At 38.4% G+C, this 21,343-nt stretch overlaps 2 protein-coding genes and 2 long non-coding RNA genes across 4 annotated transcripts; 2 read left to right on the forward strand and 2 right to left on the reverse strand.

Moving 5' to 3' along the window:
- Positions 1-2,382: 2,382 nt before the first annotated feature.
- LOC124348685 lies at positions 2,383-4,032 on the reverse strand. The gene is made up of 4 exons (XM_046798963.1): positions 3,573-4,032; positions 3,304-3,452; positions 2,980-3,235; positions 2,383-2,895 (listed from the first exon to the last, which is right to left on the reverse strand). The coding sequence occupies exons 1-4, from the start codon at positions 3,672-3,674 to the stop codon at positions 2,473-2,475; spliced, it is 930 nt and encodes a 309-aa protein (XP_046654919.1). The 5' UTR covers positions 3,675-4,032; the 3' UTR covers positions 2,383-2,472.
- An 83-nt stretch (positions 4,033-4,115) lies between these two features.
- LOC124348422 lies at positions 4,116-5,866 on the reverse strand. The gene is made up of 4 exons (XM_046798630.1): positions 5,637-5,866; positions 5,296-5,459; positions 4,921-5,096; positions 4,116-4,847 (listed from the first exon to the last, which is right to left on the reverse strand). The coding sequence occupies exons 1-4, from the start codon at positions 5,724-5,726 to the stop codon at positions 4,264-4,266; spliced, it is 1,014 nt and encodes a 337-aa protein (XP_046654586.1). The 5' UTR covers positions 5,727-5,866; the 3' UTR covers positions 4,116-4,263.
- A 224-nt stretch (positions 5,867-6,090) lies between these two features.
- LOC124350555 lies at positions 6,091-12,154 on the forward strand. Its single transcript, XR_006921059.1, has 3 exons — positions 6,091-11,556; positions 11,611-11,962; positions 12,036-12,154. It is a non-coding gene; the product is annotated as an uncharacterized LOC124350555 (long non-coding RNA).
- A 10-nt stretch (positions 12,155-12,164) lies between these two features.
- Positions 12,165-19,410, forward strand: LOC124350550. Its single transcript, XR_006921058.1, has 9 exons — positions 12,165-12,752; positions 13,141-13,281; positions 14,955-15,075; positions 17,357-17,610; positions 17,672-17,759; positions 17,853-18,845; positions 18,911-19,130; positions 19,190-19,292; positions 19,357-19,410. It is a non-coding gene; the product is annotated as an uncharacterized LOC124350550 (long non-coding RNA).
- Positions 19,411-21,343: the final 1,933 nt, after the last annotated feature.

The raw sequence follows: 21,343 nt of genomic DNA on the forward strand, positions 1-21,343 counted from the left end.
TTATTTCGGTTTACGATCGAATTCGATTTGCTCACGATGGGTGGAAAAAGAAAAGAACAAAAAAATGTCTGGGCAAATATTTGATTTCCTCTTTTTATGTTTGAAAAAATTATTATTATTTTTTATTATTTAGCCAACGTGTGTTGTAGAGACGTGACTCATTCCAGTCTCTCTCTCTAGGCAAACGCCCATTTTCTTCTCTCTCAACTTCTTTTGTTGGACACCAAGTGCACTTGAAGCAGACGCAATTTTCCCTGGTTGCAGCATTGTATGTACAGAGGGGCGTGTCACTTGTTCGTGATTTCACGACTCTTAACCTTCACCTTTTACCAATTTCCTTCCTATTTTCCCTTTTCTCATTGTTCGTTTTTTTCTTTAAAAACCCCTACGGCCTTTTTCATCCGGTTTTTTCTTTTTAAAAATTTTTGTATCGAAAAAGGCGCCGATTTCTTTGAATTCAAATTTTTGACTTTTTTAAATTTTATTTTTCAATAAAAAGTTGAAATATTCCAAATTTGGCTCGTGCCCTACATTATGGACACGCCAATTTGACCTTGACAGCTTGTTTTTCTCCTTAACACTCGACCAAACAAAAAAACTGGACCACCGTTTTTATTTTATTTTCTCATCTCCAAAAAATGTTGGTGATAAAAAATAAAATAAAATAAAATTCAAAATAAGAAAGAAGAGCCGATCCGGTTAATTCAGTCGCTGACTCCAATTATTATTCCCTTTTTGCTCAATTTCCTTTTTCCTCGTATCATTGAGTTCCCGTTAAGTCACTAAGAATCGCATCACATCACAGTGCAGCCCGTGTGTGTTGGTTTGAAATGCTGGCGCCGGCCCTGCTGCTCCCGATGGCCCGTTTCAACAAGTCTATAATCTTATTTCTTTCCCCACTCGTCATAGGTGGCGATTTCGATCGGTTCTAACCGGCCAAACTCGATCACCCCCCCCCTTCCATCGCTTGAATCGTTTGATTGACACGACAGTTAAGTCTGAATTTCTTTGAATTGGTTACACGAATGTTCATTGGCCATCCGTCCAGCATACAAAAGAGTTTTCAACTCACGTTGTACTCCCACTAATGAAAGCGTCGCTCGTTTGTTTTGTCTAGCCAAGAACAATGCCCTTATCCTTTTAGGCCTATCGGTAAAGAAAGAATTGCTCGTTAACTTGTTAACTTGTTAACAAACCAACGAGGCTTATTCCATAGGATAGATATTAGATTTAATGACTAGACTTTTCTCAGTGCAAATACAAAGGGGTAACGAGTTTTTCTTCTCCATCCTAAGGAAGAAAAAAAGAAAAAAAAAAAGATTTCGAGTTAACAAGGGGAATATCACGCGGTCAACGAACTTTTGGGTCTGAGCTTTCGACTTGTGTAACTAATTGAATTACATTTTCTCTGTCGACATTCCCGAATTTTTCTTTTTCTTTCTCCCTTCGTCGTCTGTGTGTATAGCGACGGACGTACGTGATGGGAAATATTTTTTATTTTCTTTGCGGTGATGATGATGATGACTGATGATCGAAAAATATATTTTGTTTACTCTCTTGTTCGTGACAATCTCATCAGCGAAATTGGATATTTTATTTTTCTCTCCCAGTCCACCGGTCACCGGTCGCATTCCGTGAATTTGAAAATGGCGCCATTTTACCCGCAATTCAAATGGCGCAATAACTCGTTTGGCGTAGTGGTGCATAAATGGGGGTCCGTTTGTTTATTGAAGCGCATCCGCCGTCAAGTGTCGACCGAAAACTAAATTTCAAAAGTTTTATGAACATTTGAACATTTTTTATTTTATGATCTGTTTAGATATTTCTAGCGCTTCCGCTAAAACGAGTTTATTTGTTTATTTATTTCGGGTAGTACAAGAGCTGAGGAGCTCCTGTCCGTCACAACAACAACAACAACGGGAGCCCTTAATTACATAGGCCAGTGCGTTTGATTTTCTTGTCCGTCCGTCCCGTCGGTTCATTTGATTTTACACAGCTCTCCGAAATTTTATTTAGCCAAAGGCGCAATTCCTTATATGCGGAATGAACGCACCGGCATTCCTCCGTGTACATTAGCCGCGGGCTAATCTGCATTTTTTTTTAACTCTGCCGGAAGTCGTTTTCTTTCCTTGTTCAAAAAATAGAACAGCCCGCGAAAAATATTTATTTTTCAAAAAACTAAAATTCACCAAAGATTTAGTTGATTTATTTAACTAAGTGTAAACATAAGTTGCCTATTTATTCCTTTGTTGTCAAATGGCTGCCATCCGGCCGTGACTCATTATTATCCCGAATATTTTTCTTCAAACGACAAAGTTCCAGTTTCTTTTTTTTAAAAAACTTAATGATGGCCGGCCGCCGGCTAAATTACAACCAACAAAATCAGGTCTATTATGTAATCGACGTTTATTCGAAGGGGAGGGGAATTTTTAAAATTGGGAAAAAGGAAAAAATTTGCATAAAAATTATTCCTTATAAAGTTTCTTCTTGGTAGTAATCGGGTCGAGGGGCTACTGGAACTTTGCTGGCGCTCCTGATGGAGCTGCTGCTGCTGCCGGATCGGCCATTGATGGGAATTAAATTGCGGCGGTTTAATTCGGTGCGGAGTTCCTCCAGGAACTGGTGCTGCATGTGCTCGCCCAGTCGACGTTCCAGCTCCTCCCTGGACAGCATTCGCAGCTGCTCGATGTACGGCTGTCGTCCGGCGATCGTGTTCGGCTCCGGCTCAGAATCTTCCGACTCTTCCGGTTCCGGTTCCGGCTCGACGACTTCCATTTCTTTGTAGACTTCTTCGACTATCACCGGCATGATGACCACCGGCTGGGCGGCCGGAATGTGTTCCATCTCGCGGACCATCTCCACCGGCCGTTCGACATTCGATCGTTCCATTTTCTTCTGTGGAAATTTCGATCAAAAAATGTGTGTCGATCGATTAGGGCGAAATTGATACGTCGAGATATAATTTTGATATTCAAATACTTTGGACTTTGACGAGCCGGCCATGATGACGATAAATAACGTGACTGATAAAATGAAAGACAAGACGCTGAGCGCCGCGACGGCCACTTCTAAATCGAACCACAATTCGCAGTTGATGATTTGATCGTTGTCTAAAAGAGCGCAGGGATGATTGATATCATTAGAATTGATTTTAGACGATTCGATGGCCGTCATGGCGGCCGATCCGGCCGAGCAGATAGCGGCCAAAACGCCCACCAAGGCGCTGAAGCAAAACCTGGGCGCCGATAAGGAAATTTCGTGATCATTTGTCCAATTTGAAATTGAAATACATTTTTTTTTTACCCGGAAGACGATCGTTTGGAAGAAGTGCAGCAGAAGCAAATGAAGCCCGTCAGGCAACTGACAGCCCCGCTGGCGATGGCCACTCCATTGTAGAGCGTGAACGGATCGTAAAAGTCTTTAAATTGGTCAAAGCTGATGAAAACGTACGTCTGTTCATTTGAAATTTTTTTAAAAAAAAGAGCGCGAAATTTGATTTAATCATCTTCCAGGAAGTCAAATAAAAAAATGTCCAGGTGTGGAACTGTGTTGGGTCAGTTATACAATAATACCTGAATGGCGACAACTGCGATGCCCGTCAGGGCCAGCAAAACCGACGGAATTTTGGCACGCACTTTCCCATCAGGTTTTTTACCGTTGCTGTCACCAGACATTTCCTATTTGATGTTTTTATTTTTGTATTTTTAGTTTTAAAACACCAATTGAACTTGTTTTTTTGAGAACTGTGAAAACCTGGCCGGCAACAACTTCTTTTTTTTAGATTTCGTCACCCGAACTGTGATGGATCACCTCGTCCAGGAAATGTTGCAAAATAATCCAGGACACTGGGCAAAATACAGTGGAACTGTTGTTGGAAGAGCTGGCCAGAGAAAGATTCTCAATCACGCGATAAAAAATGACTGGCCAAACGAAAAAAATAACCAATGGAAGCCATGACAAAAATTGACCGAAAGATAATGGGACCAAAAGGTCCAATAAATGTTGATCCCTCGCAACTTGGGTATATCGATAGATAAATCGTCGCCCGCAATGACGTCAGATAAGATAATCATTTCATTTTTTCAAAATTGCCCAGTCTGGAAATGAGTCATTGATTTCAATCTTTTTGGTTGTATTTTGAAATTCTTTTCAAGTGGGCCGGCCATTTTTATGAAACAGAAAAAAATGGTCAAGTCAAAAAATAACTTTTTTTTTTAATTGGATAATTAATTCATTCTGGTAAATTATTGGGTTGGATTTGAATTAATAGCGGTAGAGGTTGCTGTTGTTGGCGCTGGGCTTGGCCGGCACCGGTGGCGGTGCTGGACGTTGTCGCTGATTGTGGAGGACCTGGAGCCGGCCTCGATTCATCGGTGGGACGTTGTTGTTGGCACTGGACGGAACGGCCGGAGCTTCTCGAACGGGCTGGTAGTAGACGCTGGGCGCTGTGGGTGGTTTCGGCTGCTGTTGTTGTTGTTGCTGTTGTTGCTGCAGAGACAACTGCTGCAAATGGTAACCGTATTGAGGGTTCAAATCGTCGTAACTTTGTTGGCTAGGGGCCGTTTTGGCGCTGGGCGGAGGTGAATAGTTGTAGGCGTTGTAAGGGCCGTCCTTTCCGGCCAGATTTTGCGGGTTGTTGATGTTGTTGTTGTTGTTGGTGGTGGTGCCGATGCGGGCCTGGGGGATGATGGGATCCAGGGATTTGTTGATGGGCGAGTCCAGGTTGTCTGTGAAACTTTTAGCGGCCGACATTCCCAGGAAGATGACGATGCCGATGAAGATGTACTCGCTAAAGGCCAGGCCGCTCAGGACGGCCACCGTCACTTCCAGGGCGAACCAGTTGGTGCCTGAAAATATTTTTGAGTATTCGGAATTTTAATTTCCATTTTTAAATTCATTTTTCACTTTTTAATTATTTACAAATCAATTCCGATGGGTAAGTGGGGATGGCCTGGGATAATTTTGAAAATCTGCACGGGTGGGTCGAGTCGACATTGGTCGATACCTGGACCCAATCGGCTTCCAGGGCGGCCAGAACGGTCGATCCGGCGGCTGCAAAAGACCCGATGACGGCCAGAATCATTCCCAGCAACAACCTAAATTTTAAAAACTAAATAATTTAATCTTGATAAAACATTCAGATAACCGAATTCCTTCAAATTGTAACGGTCATCCGGATGAACTGGATTTTTATTTTATTTATTTGATTAGAACCCCCGCCACTTGATTAATTATTCACTCCACGTTTGTATTTTTGTGCTGGGTTTGCAGCGATTTAGATGTATGTATATTTACATCTTGGTTGTTGTTGCCTTCTCGGCGAACACGATGACGTAATAGAGTCCGAAGAAAAGGCTGGCGGCGCTGTTGGCCAACACCATGCCCGTGTAAGCGTCGCTCCAATTCCGGTCGCCCGTCCCCTCGCCGTACAGTTTGCTGTAGTAGCCGAACACGTACAACTGCGACCAATGTCACCGTGCCAAAAAACAAAAAAAGGAAAATTAATTAAAATGTTTTAATTAATTAATGAATTAATTTTCTATTTTGGAGTGTGTGTGACGTGTTGATGAATTAGTTTGATTTAATTAAAATTGTTTTTTTTTTAGCTGGACACCTGATTTTAAAAATGAAATTACCTGCATGGCTAGGATGAAGGTTGCCCAGACGATTAAACAAAATGCTCCGATTAAACCCAATTTCTTTTTCAATTTCGGGTAGTGAGCCATTTTGTAATTTTCGGCTCTTTTCTCTTCTATCCAAATTTGAAATGGGATTCGTTTTAACGTGAATGAATCGGCGGAGAGAGACGGACAGAAAAACAAGACGGACTAGTAGCGTAGTAAAAATGGAACGGACAACTACAATTTTAACATTTCGGTTTTTTTTCTTTATCAGAGAGCAATGTGTGTGTATGGTGAACCGGACCCGTGGCCGAAATACTTTTATCCTGATAATATAATCCCCCCCCCCACTCCCTTCCTACTCCTCCTCCTTCTGCCCAGTTTGAAAATGTTTGACACCAGATAGTGTCCGTTTTTATCAGTTTGGTAATGTACTAATGTGTGGCTGGACTCATTTCGAACCAATTTCTAATATTTTTATTGCACAGCGGTGACTGTATGTACTTTTGATCTATTTCGTAAACGCCCGAAACAATGACGTCAAACACGTTAGATCATTTTGGCGGACTAAATATTTGTTTGATCAAGTTGCACACCTGCGCTGTGCTGTGTGTAATAATTCCACCGGATTATTCGATCCATTCCCGGCGATGAGTTTTTCACCAGCCCAGCAAAAGTACCGTTGCCCGTCGTGTGCGGTAATCGATTAGCCTTTTCGTCCGGCGCGTGATGATTATTAACATATAGATATAAATTATTCACAGCCTCTCTTATAAGACTTATGCACACCTTTCCCATCTCTGTGTGCGAGGGCTAAAACATACGGGCCAAAATGTCTTGTACGTACGTGTAATCGTTCAAAAAAGGCCAAGACACAAACACACACAATCGTCTGTGCTCGCCGAGGGACCTCACGCCGTGACACGCGCTTTTGTGTCTGTCTGTAATAGACCCCGAATAATATAGTAAGCCCACGCCCTTTTTTCTTTCCTTTTTCTTTTATGCATTCAATAGACAATTGATTTGGCTTTGACGATCTTATCGAGGCTCTTTTTCTCTCCGGTCTGGGTCCTAAATGCGCCCGTAGCATCGGCGGGATTATTCAAATTCTATCCCATCGCATTCCTTTTCGGAGAGCGCGCATCTCTCCATCAAAAAATGCGATGGACCACCCTCGAAAAAATGGTGGAAAACTATAGACAAGTCGCACCATTACATCCATTTTTACATCATCTCCATTTTCGCCAGTCGTTCCTTTTGTTCTGTTTCACAAAAGAAGAAAAAACGTTCGTGAAAAAAATCATTCGGTGAAATTTTCTATTTTTTAATCCACAGAATTATATTTCCACGTTGTAATAAAAATAAAAAATAAATGATATGGCGGATAGTGTGTGTCTTATTTTCTTTTTCGGGGGGGAATAACAAAAGTCGTGACTCCCGAAACAAAAAAAAAAAAATTCTTTCGAGTTGGTTTTGTTGGTTGTTTCTAAATAGTTACGTATTAGTAACATTTTATGGAGTGTATTAACATTTTCTTTTTTTATTTATTTATTTTTTTATCCTTTTCACGAAATGCGACAAAACATTTTGAAAGGTGACCGTGAACCTCGTCTCCACCGGCAGTTCACACATGTTTTGTATCACAGCCAGAGTCCAGCAGGGCTCTGCTGCTGCTGGCCCCGGATGACTTTCATTCTTCTTTTTTTTTTATCTTTTCCGTGCCCTCGGGCGGGTATAACTTGAAAACACTTAAATCCCGAGATCCTTTTTTTTTTTACATATACGTCCAAACACACACACACACACACACACAGATGGTTGGCTGTGTCGTGAATGCTGATTATATATTTATTTTGAAAATAAAATCTATCGACGTCAGCGTAAAATTGTTTGAAGTTTTCTGGCCAGTAAATATATATTTTCACCCCCCTCCACAGAAATTTGCATAAATTGCGCAATCCAGATTTTTATTGAGCATTGTTTTTTGGTTTTTTTTTAAACGTTTCGTGACAAATTTCGCCGTAGTTCCGCGAGCGTGATTGTAGCCAAGATGGTCAGCCCCGATAATAATTTATCTCGAATTTAAAACGTTTTTCTTTTTTTTTTCAAAAAAAGTCTAATAACTAACGAGTATTTAGCCGCTGACCTGACGCTGTATATATAATTGTTGCAAAGTCGTAAACATTTTCATAGGTGGGAAAAAAAAGTATATAAATACAAATTTTTTTTTTTCTTTTCTTACCTGATTAGAAAAAAGCCGATAGCTAAGAAAAAAAAATTTTGTTACGATCAATTTCATTCTCGAGAGACTCGGTTATTTTTAGGAACCCCCAGAGCGCGTTCGTTTGAAAAAAAAAATAGCGCCACCTTCGGGATTTGAACCTCGGCAAAAGTCATTGGCACAAACGATCGTTATTTTTAGGTTTTTATCAAAAGCCGATCGTCGTCGGGACAAAAATCATCATTTGTGTATTTTCCTCGTCGACCTTGTAATTTTGTTTTCGCTCGTGTTATATAGCCTTGCCAAAGGTGGTAGAAGAGTCAAATATTATTATATAGACTCGTCTCGCATGAAACACATTTCGGCTGGTTAATAACAAAATAGCAAAAAAGAAGAAACATGTAGAGCCCCCACAAGGTTGGAATAATCTTCGCATTGACCAGTCAACGCACTCGACCACTAAAGGAAAACCTGAATTATGTTTTTTTGAACAAACTGCGTCGTTCGTTATCACCACCAGCGCGCCGTAGAATGTGTTTGTGCGTATTTTTTAGTACAGAGAGAGAAAATAAACCAAATGAGCTTAAAAAAACCGCCTTTTTTATTTTTCAAATAGACTCGGACCGGAATGAGTCCGGTTGCCTACACACACACACAAACTGGCGCAATTTATGACGACGCACAAAATACGCCGAGTCCTTTTTTTTATTTAACAATTTGCAACTTTTGAAAATGAGTCGGAAAGAAAATGGTAATTATCCGCTTAAGAAAATGTCCGAATATTTTCCGTATCATTTTTTAACGAGATGGACGTTGTCCGGAATTTATTCCGACGGCGCCAGTGGAAATATCTAGAAGAAGTAGGAGGAGTGAACCTGTTGGGATATGATTATCATATATGTGTTCTAGACGCAATAACCTATAGGCTATTTCGTTTGTTATATAAAATAAAGAACGAAGAAGAAGAAAATGGATTTGCCATCGCCGCCAAACGTCTTGCGCAGCATTTTTATCGGGCAAGAATATCGACTCGGTTAAACGCAATTCGATGAAATCCATTAGCATTTTTCTTTCGGTTATTCCCATTTCAAGTCTAGACAATTACGTCAAATTTATCAGACCAAATGGAAAAATTGAATAAACTCGTTTTTTTTTCGAATTTCCCGCCGTCATTCAAATCAAATTGATTTGAACGATTAAAATGGAAATTTCGCGGGAAAAACAAAACAAAAAAAAAAACAAAATAAAGATATCCGGGTTTACTTTTAATGTCAAAATGCACTTTATCAAGTCTTAATATTTTGAACAATAAATTTAAAAATAAAACGCGCGATTTTTGAAAAAAATTAAGAAATTTATGATATATTTTCTTTCCAACACCAAAGAATTCTTTTTTACCATTCCAAATATGAAGGTATATAATAGCATACACGTGAATATGCTATATATCTGGCGGACTAACGGTGAATGGCTTGCCCAGCAAGAACACGATGATGATCTTTCTTGTTTCTAGCATCGCATACATACCGAGTGTGCGGCTGAAGAAAATTCTTATTTATTTATTTTTTCTTATTTCTCTCTTCTTTTTGTTAGTTTATTACACATGACAAAAGCTATTTTCTGCCCCCTTTGGTCTCTACTGATTTATTGTTGCCTTTTCCCCCCTTTGTGTGATGCCCTTAAGGACTCACGGGAAAGATTCACGTGTTAAAAAATAAAGGCAGCAGCCAAAGTCTAAACTCCGGGAACTGCTGGGATATTTTTCGTGTGTAGCAAGAGAATCGGTTGATGGCCGCCGAATTCACCTCTGGGGCCCTTTTTTTCTTTTAAACTCTCCGTGGGTATCTCATCTTTGTGGCTCATTCTTCACAGCCAGGCTCGAGACAAACTGTCCGTTTTTCTCCGGGATAGAAAAAAAAGAAACGCACACACACATGTGTTATACCCGGTGCGATGGATGGAAGAAAGGCTATAGGATATACCCACCTGAAAAGTGATTTGCATTTAGACACTTTAGGGAATATCTTTTTTTACGTTCAGAGTCGAGCACTTGTTAGATTATCGGCTTTTTTCCTCTTCGGAATATCTGATTTCCTTTGAAACACTCGCGCGGAATTCAAACTAATAAAAAAATGAAGGTTAAAAACAAAAATTTAAATTCAAAATTTTAAATTCGGCGCCAAAAAAAAAAGGTGAAGAAATAAAAATTCATATTTTTTTTAAATTCGCCGCCAAAAAAAAAGAAGAAGGAAGAAGAGATTTGAATCACAATGTTACGTATTATCATCCATATATGTATGCGTGTGTGTGTGTGTGTATGTCTTTTTAAATGTCAGCGAATGCGTCTGCCGGCGTCAGGTTCTTTTAAGTATCCGATTCATCGCCTTCCATTTTTTTCTCCACATCCAGACGCCGAGTTATGCGCTCGGTGAAAAATTCCTTGAAATGTAATAATGAGTCAGCTGATGTGTCTGCTGGGAAGTCAAACACACAAGCCGGAGAAAATGTTATATGTTAGTTATTACAACCCGGTTTTCAAGGTCGGTCACATCCAAGTCAAACAGACGCGACTAATTGGTTAGAATTGAATATTGATACAAGATATTGGTCGAGTCATTCGTCTGTCTCGACTGCACACACAACAATTTATACAGTCAACTTTTATTTTATTTGATTCATTTTGATTTAATTTTTAAAAAAGAATTTTGAGTAGTTTTAAAAAAATATTGAGTTGTTGAAGCAGACTTGTAGACTACTACTACAAGGTGTAAATAAATAACATTTTTACGGATATTTTATTAAAGGTTAATTGCGTGATTTTTATGAAAGTTTCATTTCTTCCGGGTGTTGCGCAATTTCCTTTTTCGCTCGGTGTGTGTGACGAAAGCAGCGTCGGTAATTATCTCTGCTGTGGTAAATGTAGCGATAGTAAAAGTTTTTACCCTTAATCAAAGATTCTATCGAGATTTTTTAAAGAATGGAAATCAACGAGGATTCTTTTGATGAGATAACAATCACACAGAAATCGAATAACAATTAAGTTTTTAGAACATTCATGTGCGACTGGGCAAAAGATTAAAGTGGCAAAAGTTTAAAGCAGAGTATTTTTGAAACCTGGAGATTGAAATAATTGAATAACAATTAAACCATAATAAAATAGGGAAAAAAAAAATGAATGGGATTCCACTCTGTAGACCAATACTGGCATCGCCAGATCAATGTTAGCTACATCTAGAGTTCTGAGCCTACGCTTTTTAGGACTCAAAGAACCGCTGTATTCAGTTAACCATGGATTAAGAATTAACCGATTGACTTACAAGTGCAACGTTGAAAGCCATTTGAATACCTAGATGTGGGTCTTAGGATTTTAATGCAATACTTCCATGCTAACTTTCTTGCACCTCGTTAGTTTCAATTGAAACCAACGATAATCCATTCCATTGACGAGTTACTATCCCATTTACTTTAATCAGTTTAACTTGCGTCCGGGTGTGAAAGCAGCCATGCTCCCCAGGGGAGTCGAACTCAGGTCCCCAAGTGCTCTTGCGAACACTAAGCGACGCCTCATCCTACTCACCCACCCTTCACTTATTAAATAACCGATTTTTTTTAATCGTAATTTTTTGAACATATTCCTGCTTAACTTTTTCATTTTTTTAAATTTTACGTGCTTTTTGCTCTTCTTTTTACGTCGAAAGAAAACAACAAATTCAGGTGCGACTACTAGATGGCGACTGCAAATATAATGTATTAAAATATGGCTGGTAGGTGGCGTTATGGGCTCTATTTACTATTTAGCAGTCGACAAAAAATGCAGAAACAAAACATGCCGAATCCGAAGCCGAAAGTAGTATAAGCATGCTTTCAGAGTGAACGAGATTCTCGATTCGTTGTACGAGAGAGACTGGTTGTAACGTTTTGAAAATGGACGACGACGAAAAGCAAGAGAAAAGAGAATTGAGAAATTGGAAGAGAAGGATGAAATATCGAACAAGTGGCAAGTTCAAAGGAAACATACAGACATTCTGTTCCAGTGATGATGAAAAACCTCCTGTAAAGAAGAAGAAAAGAAGTGGAGTGAGTTGGAAAAAGAATGTGGACCGTACAATCAATCCAGAAGGTTTGTTGTTTTAACCACAATCTATTTTCTAGAAGTAAGACTTCTAAAAGTGTAATCTTTGAATCTTCTCCAGAGTTACGTGGTCAATTCGAAACATCCAGCTATTCCAGCAATTATTCAGAAGAAGCCGAGATTCTATTGGCTGAGATGGAAAGACAGGATGACGAGACAAATGAAAAACACAAAGAAAATCCAGGCACAAACAATGGTTGTGCTAATTGTAATAAAAGCTAATAATTAATTACTCTTTTAGTTGAAACTTAAAACTCTTCTGTAAAAAGTAAAAAAAAATCATTGGCAAACAAAAATCAGTGGACATATTGTGTTTGTTGAAACACTGGACTGGAAAACAATATAGTTATGAATTATAACCATTCCTGTCGTTGTCATTCATCTTTCAAGTTTTATACGTAAAGCGCGTAAAGTTTGGAATATCATAATTCATATGTGACTAGTAGATGGCGCCAGCGTCGCACAGTGTATTAAGTAGCAGTCGACGAAAGTTTCGATAGATGAGCAATGGCTGACAAATTTTTGCCAAGCTCTGATGTGTGTTATCGCTTATCCGTTTGATATCTTTTATAACAAGGCTCATTGCTGTTTGAAAGACTTTATTAGTTGATTTTTAGTCAACATTGTTACAGTTTTTATTTTTTACCTTAATCTTTCATGCTTATTTCTCATGTATCTAACAGTCCATTCTCAGTCTCTCAGAGTCTGGTAAGCACTTCGTAGTCTGTGGTTAGGGTTTCGATGGGTGTTATTAGCGCCAAAAGTGAAAACTGAAATAGTTAAGTTAATAAATGAAGAATCCATTTAATTTATTTAATAAATTTTAAGCATGATTTGTGTATCCAAATCATGCCAACTACTGCTGATTATTAGTTTCAATATCATCTGTTCTCTTTCTTGCCTAGTGTTAATGCTACTAGGTCAATGTCAATTTTCAAATTAAATGAAATAATCTCATTTTTCTGTATCATGTGATATTAGAAAATATTAACTTTGACATATCTTTGACATATCTGCCCATTTACATTCTGCCCACTGTCTTAGTGTGTCTTAGGTTTGCAATTAATTTAACATTCAGATGCTGGTTCTGCTTTCAGAAAATAGTAGCGTTATATTTGTGTTTCCTCTTTCAAATGTAATATTTTACTCTTATTTATTTCATTTAGGAAATCTCTGGTTCAATTGACTTAAGTATGTGGCTTCCCAGATCCAGGCCAGTCAAGTTATGTGAAAACTCCATAATTGACGGCAGCTCTGTACATGTGGCTAATAATGAAGCTGAAGCCTACCACAAAGAAGCAAAAGAAGTAAGTAATTATATTATTATGGAGCTAGTAAGTAATTAGTGGAAGAGAAACCAGTTTTCTACCAAACTACTTACAGCCCAAGTTTACTTTAACTTTACGGGTCTCTTGTTCTTTTACCAGTATGGCTTACTGTTTACACCAGTTTAGACCAACTGATTCCTAATTCTTATGAAGAATATGTTACTAGTCCCAATTACTCGACAGGAAGTGTTCAGTAAATATTTAAAAAAAAATATAGGTTATTAGAGATTTAAATCTTAAGTGAGTAGTGTTCCGCTTCTTTTTACGAGTATACGTTGAACGAATACCCGAGATAAATATTGTATTGAAGTTGAATGCAAATCCATTTAGGCAGACACCCCCGGTTCACTTACTTCCAACTGCTGTGCCCGTTCGTCGAGTGGTTCGTTGTGTTTTGCAACGAGCTTCTTTCTTGCGCTGAACAAGATTTAATTTCAACCTTCTGGAATAGTCTGTTTTGTGCGCTGCTGGGATTCCCGTTTGCCACATCCGTAGATTAGGTGGGAAGCTGATTTTTTCGTTCGCGCCAAAATTCTCGCTTACTTTCAGAATTGCGTAACAGTAGATCTAAATTAAACAACAACTATAGACGTTGTTATATCGGTCCGACATGCAGTAATACAGAGATTTAGTTACTTTAAAAATCGTTATAATGTCACATTTCTAACTTCAAGGTGGAGTATGCAGTTTACCCGTTAATGTTAATTTTATTAAAAAGTGATTTCAATAACGTCCCACATTTGGCTAGTGTAGGGCGATTTCTGAACACATCCGGATCCTTCCGGAATTACCGAAGGATTTTGGTGGATTTTCCCTTTGCCATCAGGGAAGGGTTGGTTGTCACTGATTTCTCAGGGTATTTCACCTGAGTCTGCTGGATTTTACACAACAGGTTGTTTACAAGCAAACCTGATGGTCCGTTCCCTCCGCCGAGTCGGGGGACGAAGTTCAACCGAATATTACTCGGATTGTACCAAATCAACATACAGCGGGTCTGCCCGTGACTACTTCCGAGATTATCTCCCCTCCTCAATCTCAGTGGAATCATCAAGCCCCCTAGACTTTTCGGATATAATATGACGCAGAGTGGGCCTTTTATACGCTTTTATACAATTTCTGTGGCGCCACCTGATGGTTGGGTGGTTAATTAATTATGTTCCCTTTGAGAGTCGAACTCAGGCCATGATGTGCTTAGGCATGATGTTACGCCCTATCCGACTCACCCACTCTGCTCACAATATTACGTGTTTTAATTGCCTATAGAATTTTGACATTGACATGTAACATCTAAATTTAATATTTGGCACTTTATTACATGGAGGACAAGGTCAAAAAGCAGCTTCCGTTGGTTATAGATGAGGCAATTTTTCAAGTTGAATTTTCGCATAAATTGGATGCCGAGTACCGACTAGTGACTACTTATGATTGTGTTCATCTCTTCTCTTAACATTAAATGACAATTTAAAACAGAACTCAAATAATGATTTTCTTTTCCCTGTAGATATACTGTAGAAAAATGTCTATTATCACCGTTTATCGTAGAATTTGCTTAAACTTTGAGTTTGGTTCATGTCTGGCTGGCTGCTCACCACTTACTCTGTTTTGTTAATGTTATTATTAACAAAATATTTGTTTTACGTGAAATTATTCAGGAAATTTCCAGTTCAGTCGACTCAGATATGGTGTACAGACTGTCATTAAGTTCTGGTGTCCAAACTCTTGAAAAGTTGACAACAGCTTATAGATGGACTGATGAAGGCTACAAGAAAATGAGTAAGTAAGCCTATTATATATTAACTCTATAGCAATTAAGTGTTCTGTAATATTTTCTAAAAATGAGACTATTAGAGACTCAAATCGTAAGTGAGTTAAGTGTTCCGGGTAATAAATTCGGTTAGAGATTAACATTTAAAAAAAAAAATACTCAGAAATAGTCAAATAGGTTACATGAAAAAAATGTAAAATCAATTGCCTTTTTTTTTAAATTATGAATCACTGCAATGAACTATTTTTTACACGTCTTGGTTCACGTCTCTTGATCGCGATGTCTCATTCAAAATGTTCACAATATCCAAACGATTCGTCCGAGTAGGATCGAGTAGCTCTTTGACTGCACCATTTTCACTAGAGAAATTCATATTCAAATAGTCGATGCTGACTAATGACTCGATGTATTTTTCGATCATCTCGGCAAGATGAGAGAATGTTGGCCTTTTCTTTGGATCTTTCTTCCAGCAATATTTCATAATTTGCCCGAAGACATTGGGAGAATATTCCGGTGGTGTCATTCGATATCCATTTTGAATATCTTCCATAAGTATTCTGCCATTCATTCCTTGTGGCAATGAAATAATTCATTCGAGGAGATCGGGGGGATATTTCATTTCAATTCCGGTATAGGATTTTGCCGAGGGAAAAGATTTCCCACAAGAGAATTCCGTAAGACCAGACATCCGATTGGGTGGAGAAGATGTGATCCGTAAGGGATTCAATGGCCATTCACTTAACCGCGGTATTAAGCTCTGTCCACCAAAGAGAGATGATCGCAATGTTTGTAACATTATAATTTTACTTGGTTCTCAGTTTACCTATTCCTTTTTCTCGTATTGGTTATCCTTCATTTGTTTCGCCATTCCGAAATCGGACACTTTGACGATTCTGTGGTCGACCAAAAGAACAAAGCGGGCCGCCAAATCTCCGTGTAGTACCTGTTGACCAGATCATAGTCATTTTTAAATTTAGAAATTAATTAGGCCGTAGGTCATTTGATTGCATGCACCCGCACGCACCTTTTTGATGGACAAAAATTTCATTCCCCGAGCTATTTGCAAAATCCAACGGACTAAATCCCAGGTTGAAAGATTGAAACCTTCGTTGACGTGCTCACTAAAATTAAAGAATAGATTCACGAATCGACTTATTTCATGACGATTTACCTTTCAATTATTTTCGTTTCGCCTGATCCAGTAATTGGTAGCAAGTCAATTAATTCGTTCAATTTGTTAACAAATTTGTCCCGATTTTTAATCAAATAACACTGTAGATTGCCGAAACGACAATAATCGATTATGACGAAAATTTCTTCTGCAAATTAATGCCGCTGGTTGTGTTAATTTTCCAAAATGTGTTTTATTACTTCTTGAATTCACCTTTGACATTTTTTTTGGTGCAGGCCCCTAGTAAATTAACGACGTTAATGTGCGATCCCAAGTAGATGAGAATTTCAGTTCTCTGATGAGAGATGTCAATGCTTCATTAGACTGGGCAGTTGCTCGAATCATTTTGACGGCCACTGTGGTCAAGGTTTCAGTTCCTCCAAGGCCCACGGCTTCGGCCGTGACGACTTGCCCAAAACAACCGGCTCCCAATTGCTGGCACTTTATTTTGAGCAATTGTTTTTATTACTGTCGTCAGATTAATGGATGGTGATAAAATTGTTTCAACAGAAAGCGAAGAACGAACCGAGTCTGAGTCTCTTCCATGAAAATTCTCATTTCTTGTCGTAGGGTAGGAATTCCGTTTGATATTCAGTCGGCACATCCGGATCGATTCTATCTGGATCTCCATCTAATCTTTTTTCAATGGTTTTCTTTTCCTTAATCTTTCCATGAATGCCAATTGAAATTCTGATCCGATGGAAGAAAACATTGTATTAAAATGGTGTAGGAAGTTATGAGAATGTTCCGTTTCACTTACATTGTCGATATAATATTTGATCCCAATTCCAACTCCAATTACTAACAATAGAGCAAAAGTGATAGATGTACTGATGGTGATTGTAGTCTCAGTTTTATCGTTGAAAGTGACACTGACGAAGAACTGCCTGTGCCTCGCTTAACCGCAACTATTTTCCCATCGACACTCGTAGGTTCCCCTTTCTGTTCCTTGCTCTTTGAGGCGCAATGTTGACGAGATTTCGTTCTTATAAACTGCTTCAGTGTTTTCCTTGTTCTCCTGAAATTAAGTATACTTTATTTGCCAAAGGATAACGACGAAGCCACGAAGAAACTAAATTACCTTAAACCATTGAAGTGCATTTTTCTGCCATATTTAGGTTGTCTCCGCGAGAATTAATTCGTACGGAGCTCGTCGCGGAAACGATGAAATCATGGCTCGTGGAACTTTTGCAAACATTCGTCTAATTAATAATTTAGTGTCCAAACCTGGTCTTATCTGATGAAAAATTCGATCGCTAGTTGACCCAACTTTAACAAACTGAAAAGTTTCTGGACGAAGAAATTGCTGGCATGGATAGTGAAATGATGGAACTTCAGCAGAAGGCACGCACACTTTTGAAGGAGGATTCCCGTAAGGCTGTGAATATTTCAAATCATCTTTTTTATTAATCATGATTCACCCTTCTTTTTAGACGAAAGATGCATTGCGTCAACGCAAACAAATAGAATTGATGTGTAACCAGCAAACAGTTCTTATCTAAAATCTACGATGAAATTCAGGTGAGTCAAGATATAAAAAAAATATTCAATACGGAATTTTGTATTTGTATGTTTACTACTCTGAATGTAAATTTTAATCGTATTTCTATTCAGGTTATACAAGAGGCCTACAAAATTGGCCTTTCTGAATCAAATGATTTGTCTAGCGATCCTTCGAAGAAAGAAGAAAATATTCTCTACGCCGAACTGAAGACGGAGTTTAAGCAACAGGAAGAAACCTGGAATATCTTCCCACTGATTACTGTTCAAGAAGACGAATCCCGAATTGGAAGAGGAATTGAAAAATGTTGTAGCTGAAAGTGCGCGAATCATGTTTGTTGGAACATTGAAAACAAAAATATTGTTGTTATCATTTTGTTTTTGTTATTGTCATTATTCAACTTTTAAGTTTTAATTATACAGGCATCATTGCCTTAATTAATTTGATTAACTGATTGCATGGAGCTAAAGGCTTAAAGTTTGGAATATTATCATATCATATGCGACTAGTAGTCGTAGACTTTGACTCATATGCGCCCATTTACATTTGACTGTGTCCTACTGTAAACTTAGTCTTAGGTTTGCAATTAATTAAACATTCAGATGCAGGTTTTGCTTTAGAAATAATGGTGTTATATGAGGTGTTTCCTTTTTCGAATGTAATATTTTCTACTTTTTCTTTTACTTATGAAATCTCCAGTTTAATTGACTCAAGTATATAGATGCCCAAATCCAGGCCAGTTGAGCTATGTGAAAACTCCCATTGACGACAGTTTTATCCATTGCTGTTAGATGAACGCAAGGTGTAACAAAAAAAACTTTGGAGTTCTTCTATCTTTAGAGTTCTACTGTCAGCAACCCATGGCTATTACCTCCGGTCTATCCTTCCGGTCATCAATCGATTCAGGAAAGATATTCTCATTTTCGAATGTGTAACTAACTTAAGATTCAAAACTCATTACTTGATGTCGCCACTGTCGCTCTTGTTGTTCCTACGTCCCCTACCGCCCTACGTCATGAAACGAGACGAAATGGGCAAAACAAATTGTTGCTAATTATACTTATATTCCTGTGATTTCAAATACCAAATTGAATTCGTATCATTATGTAGGTTTATCTTGACCTAGTTTCCTTATTTTCATATTATACCAATTTATTTCTTCAAATTTTAGATGTAGGCTAAGGCCTATAGCTACTGTCAGTCATCCCAACAAGTTCACTTAGCGCTCAGTCACTTTTTATTCCTCATGCTGTCAAAAGCCTTAAACTCATGTTTGAAGCCCACATATAGAGTAATACAAATGTGCGGAAATAAGGTATTTTCCCATTACTGCTACCATACCAATCACACTATGTCAAATGCCTTACTAAATCATCACCCATACGATAAAGGTAAGCATCAATATCACCGATCACCACACTACTGCAATACTTCATGACAATTTCTTTAGCGTCAGGAAATTTATCTCAACTTGAGGAATAATGCTGTTGATTGCTGTAATTCAATTATTACCGTTTGTCATCATGAACATTTCGGTGTGCTTCTTAGAAAAGGTAAAGATTGATATGCATTATTCATTTCTATATTTCAATTAATGTATAAAATTTCTTTTTATAGAGCACGCAGTTTCTTTATGGATATGTGTGGTCCTGGCATGGAGATTCTTGTGCCAATGCTGACCTTTGTCCATGACGGAAGAGGGACTTCCACCAATGTCTTCTCCATCCTTATCTTCGCGACGTCCGCTCATCTAGCTTCACTGCTTTGTATGAACGTTACAGAACTTATCTTACTTGATTGACGAGTTGGATCCCTTCACGTTACACTGTTACACACGTCCCTTCGTTCGCTTCCGCCCGCTGTGACACCCCTGTAATCATTCCCAGGTACCCAACAATTGACTTATTTTCGTAGGTTAATAGTCTAGTTGCGTTAAACTCTGTCTGTGTAATAGTTTCCAAAATCAGACCCTTCTTAGTACTTACGCACAAACGAAGTTTTACTTGGGCGTTTCTTTTTTCTAACGCTAGATGGCTTTTTTATAATTTGCAGCTGTCAAAACAGTCAGTTTCAGTTACTTTGCACAGCTCTTTAAACATTTATTTGCAGTTATTTTTTTTAAATATTTAGTGATAACTGACGATAACTATTCCCCCAACAAAGCTCACTTGTTAGATTTTCGAAAATTGCATTTTTTTCTACTTCCGGTTTTCTCATTTCAGTCAGTAGTTTAGTAAATATTCATTCTACGTTCAAAAGAGCCACATATTCGTGATCCTCGTAAAATTTGTGGTAAAGCTCATGTTATCTTTTTGACGTACGCGTACTTCCGGTTTCGAAAGTTTTCCTGAACTTATAGTTCAGGAAAATTCTCGATTTTGGCCAAATTTTGGATTTCGTTTAAATCATACCTAATCGACCCCAAATTTCATGGAGATCACGAATATCTGGTTTATTTTGATGACAGCTCAATGGTTGAGGTGCTGTGGTTACTTCCGGTATACTTCCGGAAAATTTTTCGAAAAACTAGCAAGTGAGCTTTGTTCTGTGTATAGTTCTCAATATTGTAAGCTTGAATTTAAGTTTAAAAAATTGCATCTTTAAATCTTTTAGCTAAAAAACCTGAATACTGTTTCTCTCTTTATTATGTAACTTTTATTGGCTTGTCTAAATAAGAATTGTTGTCTCTTTATTCAGGTAATGCAGAGGAAACGTCGAGAAGGTGGACACCAAGACGTCGCCGGTATCTCCAAAATGTCAGCGCGGATCATCATTTGTTGTTGGTAATATGTTTGTGTTTGTGTTAGTTAACCCGTTGTCTGCCACGCCTTTGTTCTCCCCTAGCTCCTTAGCACGGGCTGCGTGCGCTGTTCGGCCTCGTGGTTTTCATGCCGCGGGGTCGGAAAGTCGCACCAGTCCAAATCTGCCGCAAGGCGCCTGTTACAAGGCAATGCTTTATAGTTCCCCCTTTTCAGCACGGACTTGTCAGCAATGGCAAGTCCCACCTTGGTCATAGATCCTTCAGACGTGGCACGTAGAGTAGTAGAGAGCAACCTACGGGTTGTATGGCGTGGCAGCCAACGGGTTAACTTTAGTGTGTGTATGTATGTATGTATGTGATTGCATAATGTGGCGGAATTGTGGGTGGAGGTGGGACAATAAAGCAATTCCTTTTTTAAGTTTTGCGTTTGCCGTGTCTTATCACTTGTAAAAAAAATAATGTGTTGCAGTTGTGTCAATAGATTTTCAGCTTTAAATTTTAACATAAGTTATAGCCAAGTGACTAATCGTTTCCAATATTCAATGAAACACTATCTGCAACTTTTTTATCACGCAAACTTAAGTTAGCTATTAACTTCAAAAATTTAGAGTAAAATTTAGACACATATCTTCCTTAATGCAAAAAGAATTGAGCAATAGAAGCGATTGCAACATGAAGTAGTACCAATGGTAAAAATGCTTGAAGGTGTTAAGAGAAGTTGTAGAAGATGATTACCATAAAACAATTTATTTTCTCATTTAAGATCAAGTGACTAGTAACTATTAAGATATGACCGTCAAAGCTGAACACAATTAGATAAATCAGAAATTTCGGTTCTAGTAT

Source organism: Daphnia pulicaria, chromosome 1 (assembly GCF_021234035.1).
Source record: "Daphnia pulicaria isolate SC F1-1A chromosome 1, SC_F0-13Bv2, whole genome shotgun sequence".
NCBI lineage: Eukaryota > Metazoa > Arthropoda > Branchiopoda > Diplostraca > Daphniidae > Daphnia > Daphnia pulicaria.

Bases quoted from the DNA above. Each gene is read 5' to 3' on its own strand.
- LOC124348685 (XM_046798963.1), bottom strand. From the start codon at position 3,674: ATGTCTGGTGACAGCAACGGTAAAAAACCTGATGGGAAAGTGCGTGCC. The intron at 3,453-3,572 runs GTATTATTGTAT...TCAAATGAACAG, and splicing joins TCGCAGTTGTCGCCATTCAG to ACGTACGTTTTCATCAGCTT. The intron at 3,236-3,303 runs GTAAAAAAAAAA...ATCGGCGCCCAG, and splicing joins TCCAAACGATCGTCTTCCGG to GTTTTGCTTCAGCGCCTTGG.
- LOC124348422 (XM_046798630.1), bottom strand. From the start codon at position 5,726: ATGGCTCACTACCCGAAATTGAAAAAGAAATTGGGTTTAATCGGAGCA. The intron at 5,460-5,636 runs GTAATTTCATTT...CATTGGTCGCAG, and splicing joins CCTTCATCCTAGCCATGCAG to TTGTACGTGTTCGGCTACTA. The intron at 4,848-4,920 runs GTAAATAATTAA...AAATATTTTCAG, and splicing joins TTACCCATCGGAATTGATTT to GCACCAACTGGTTCGCCCTG.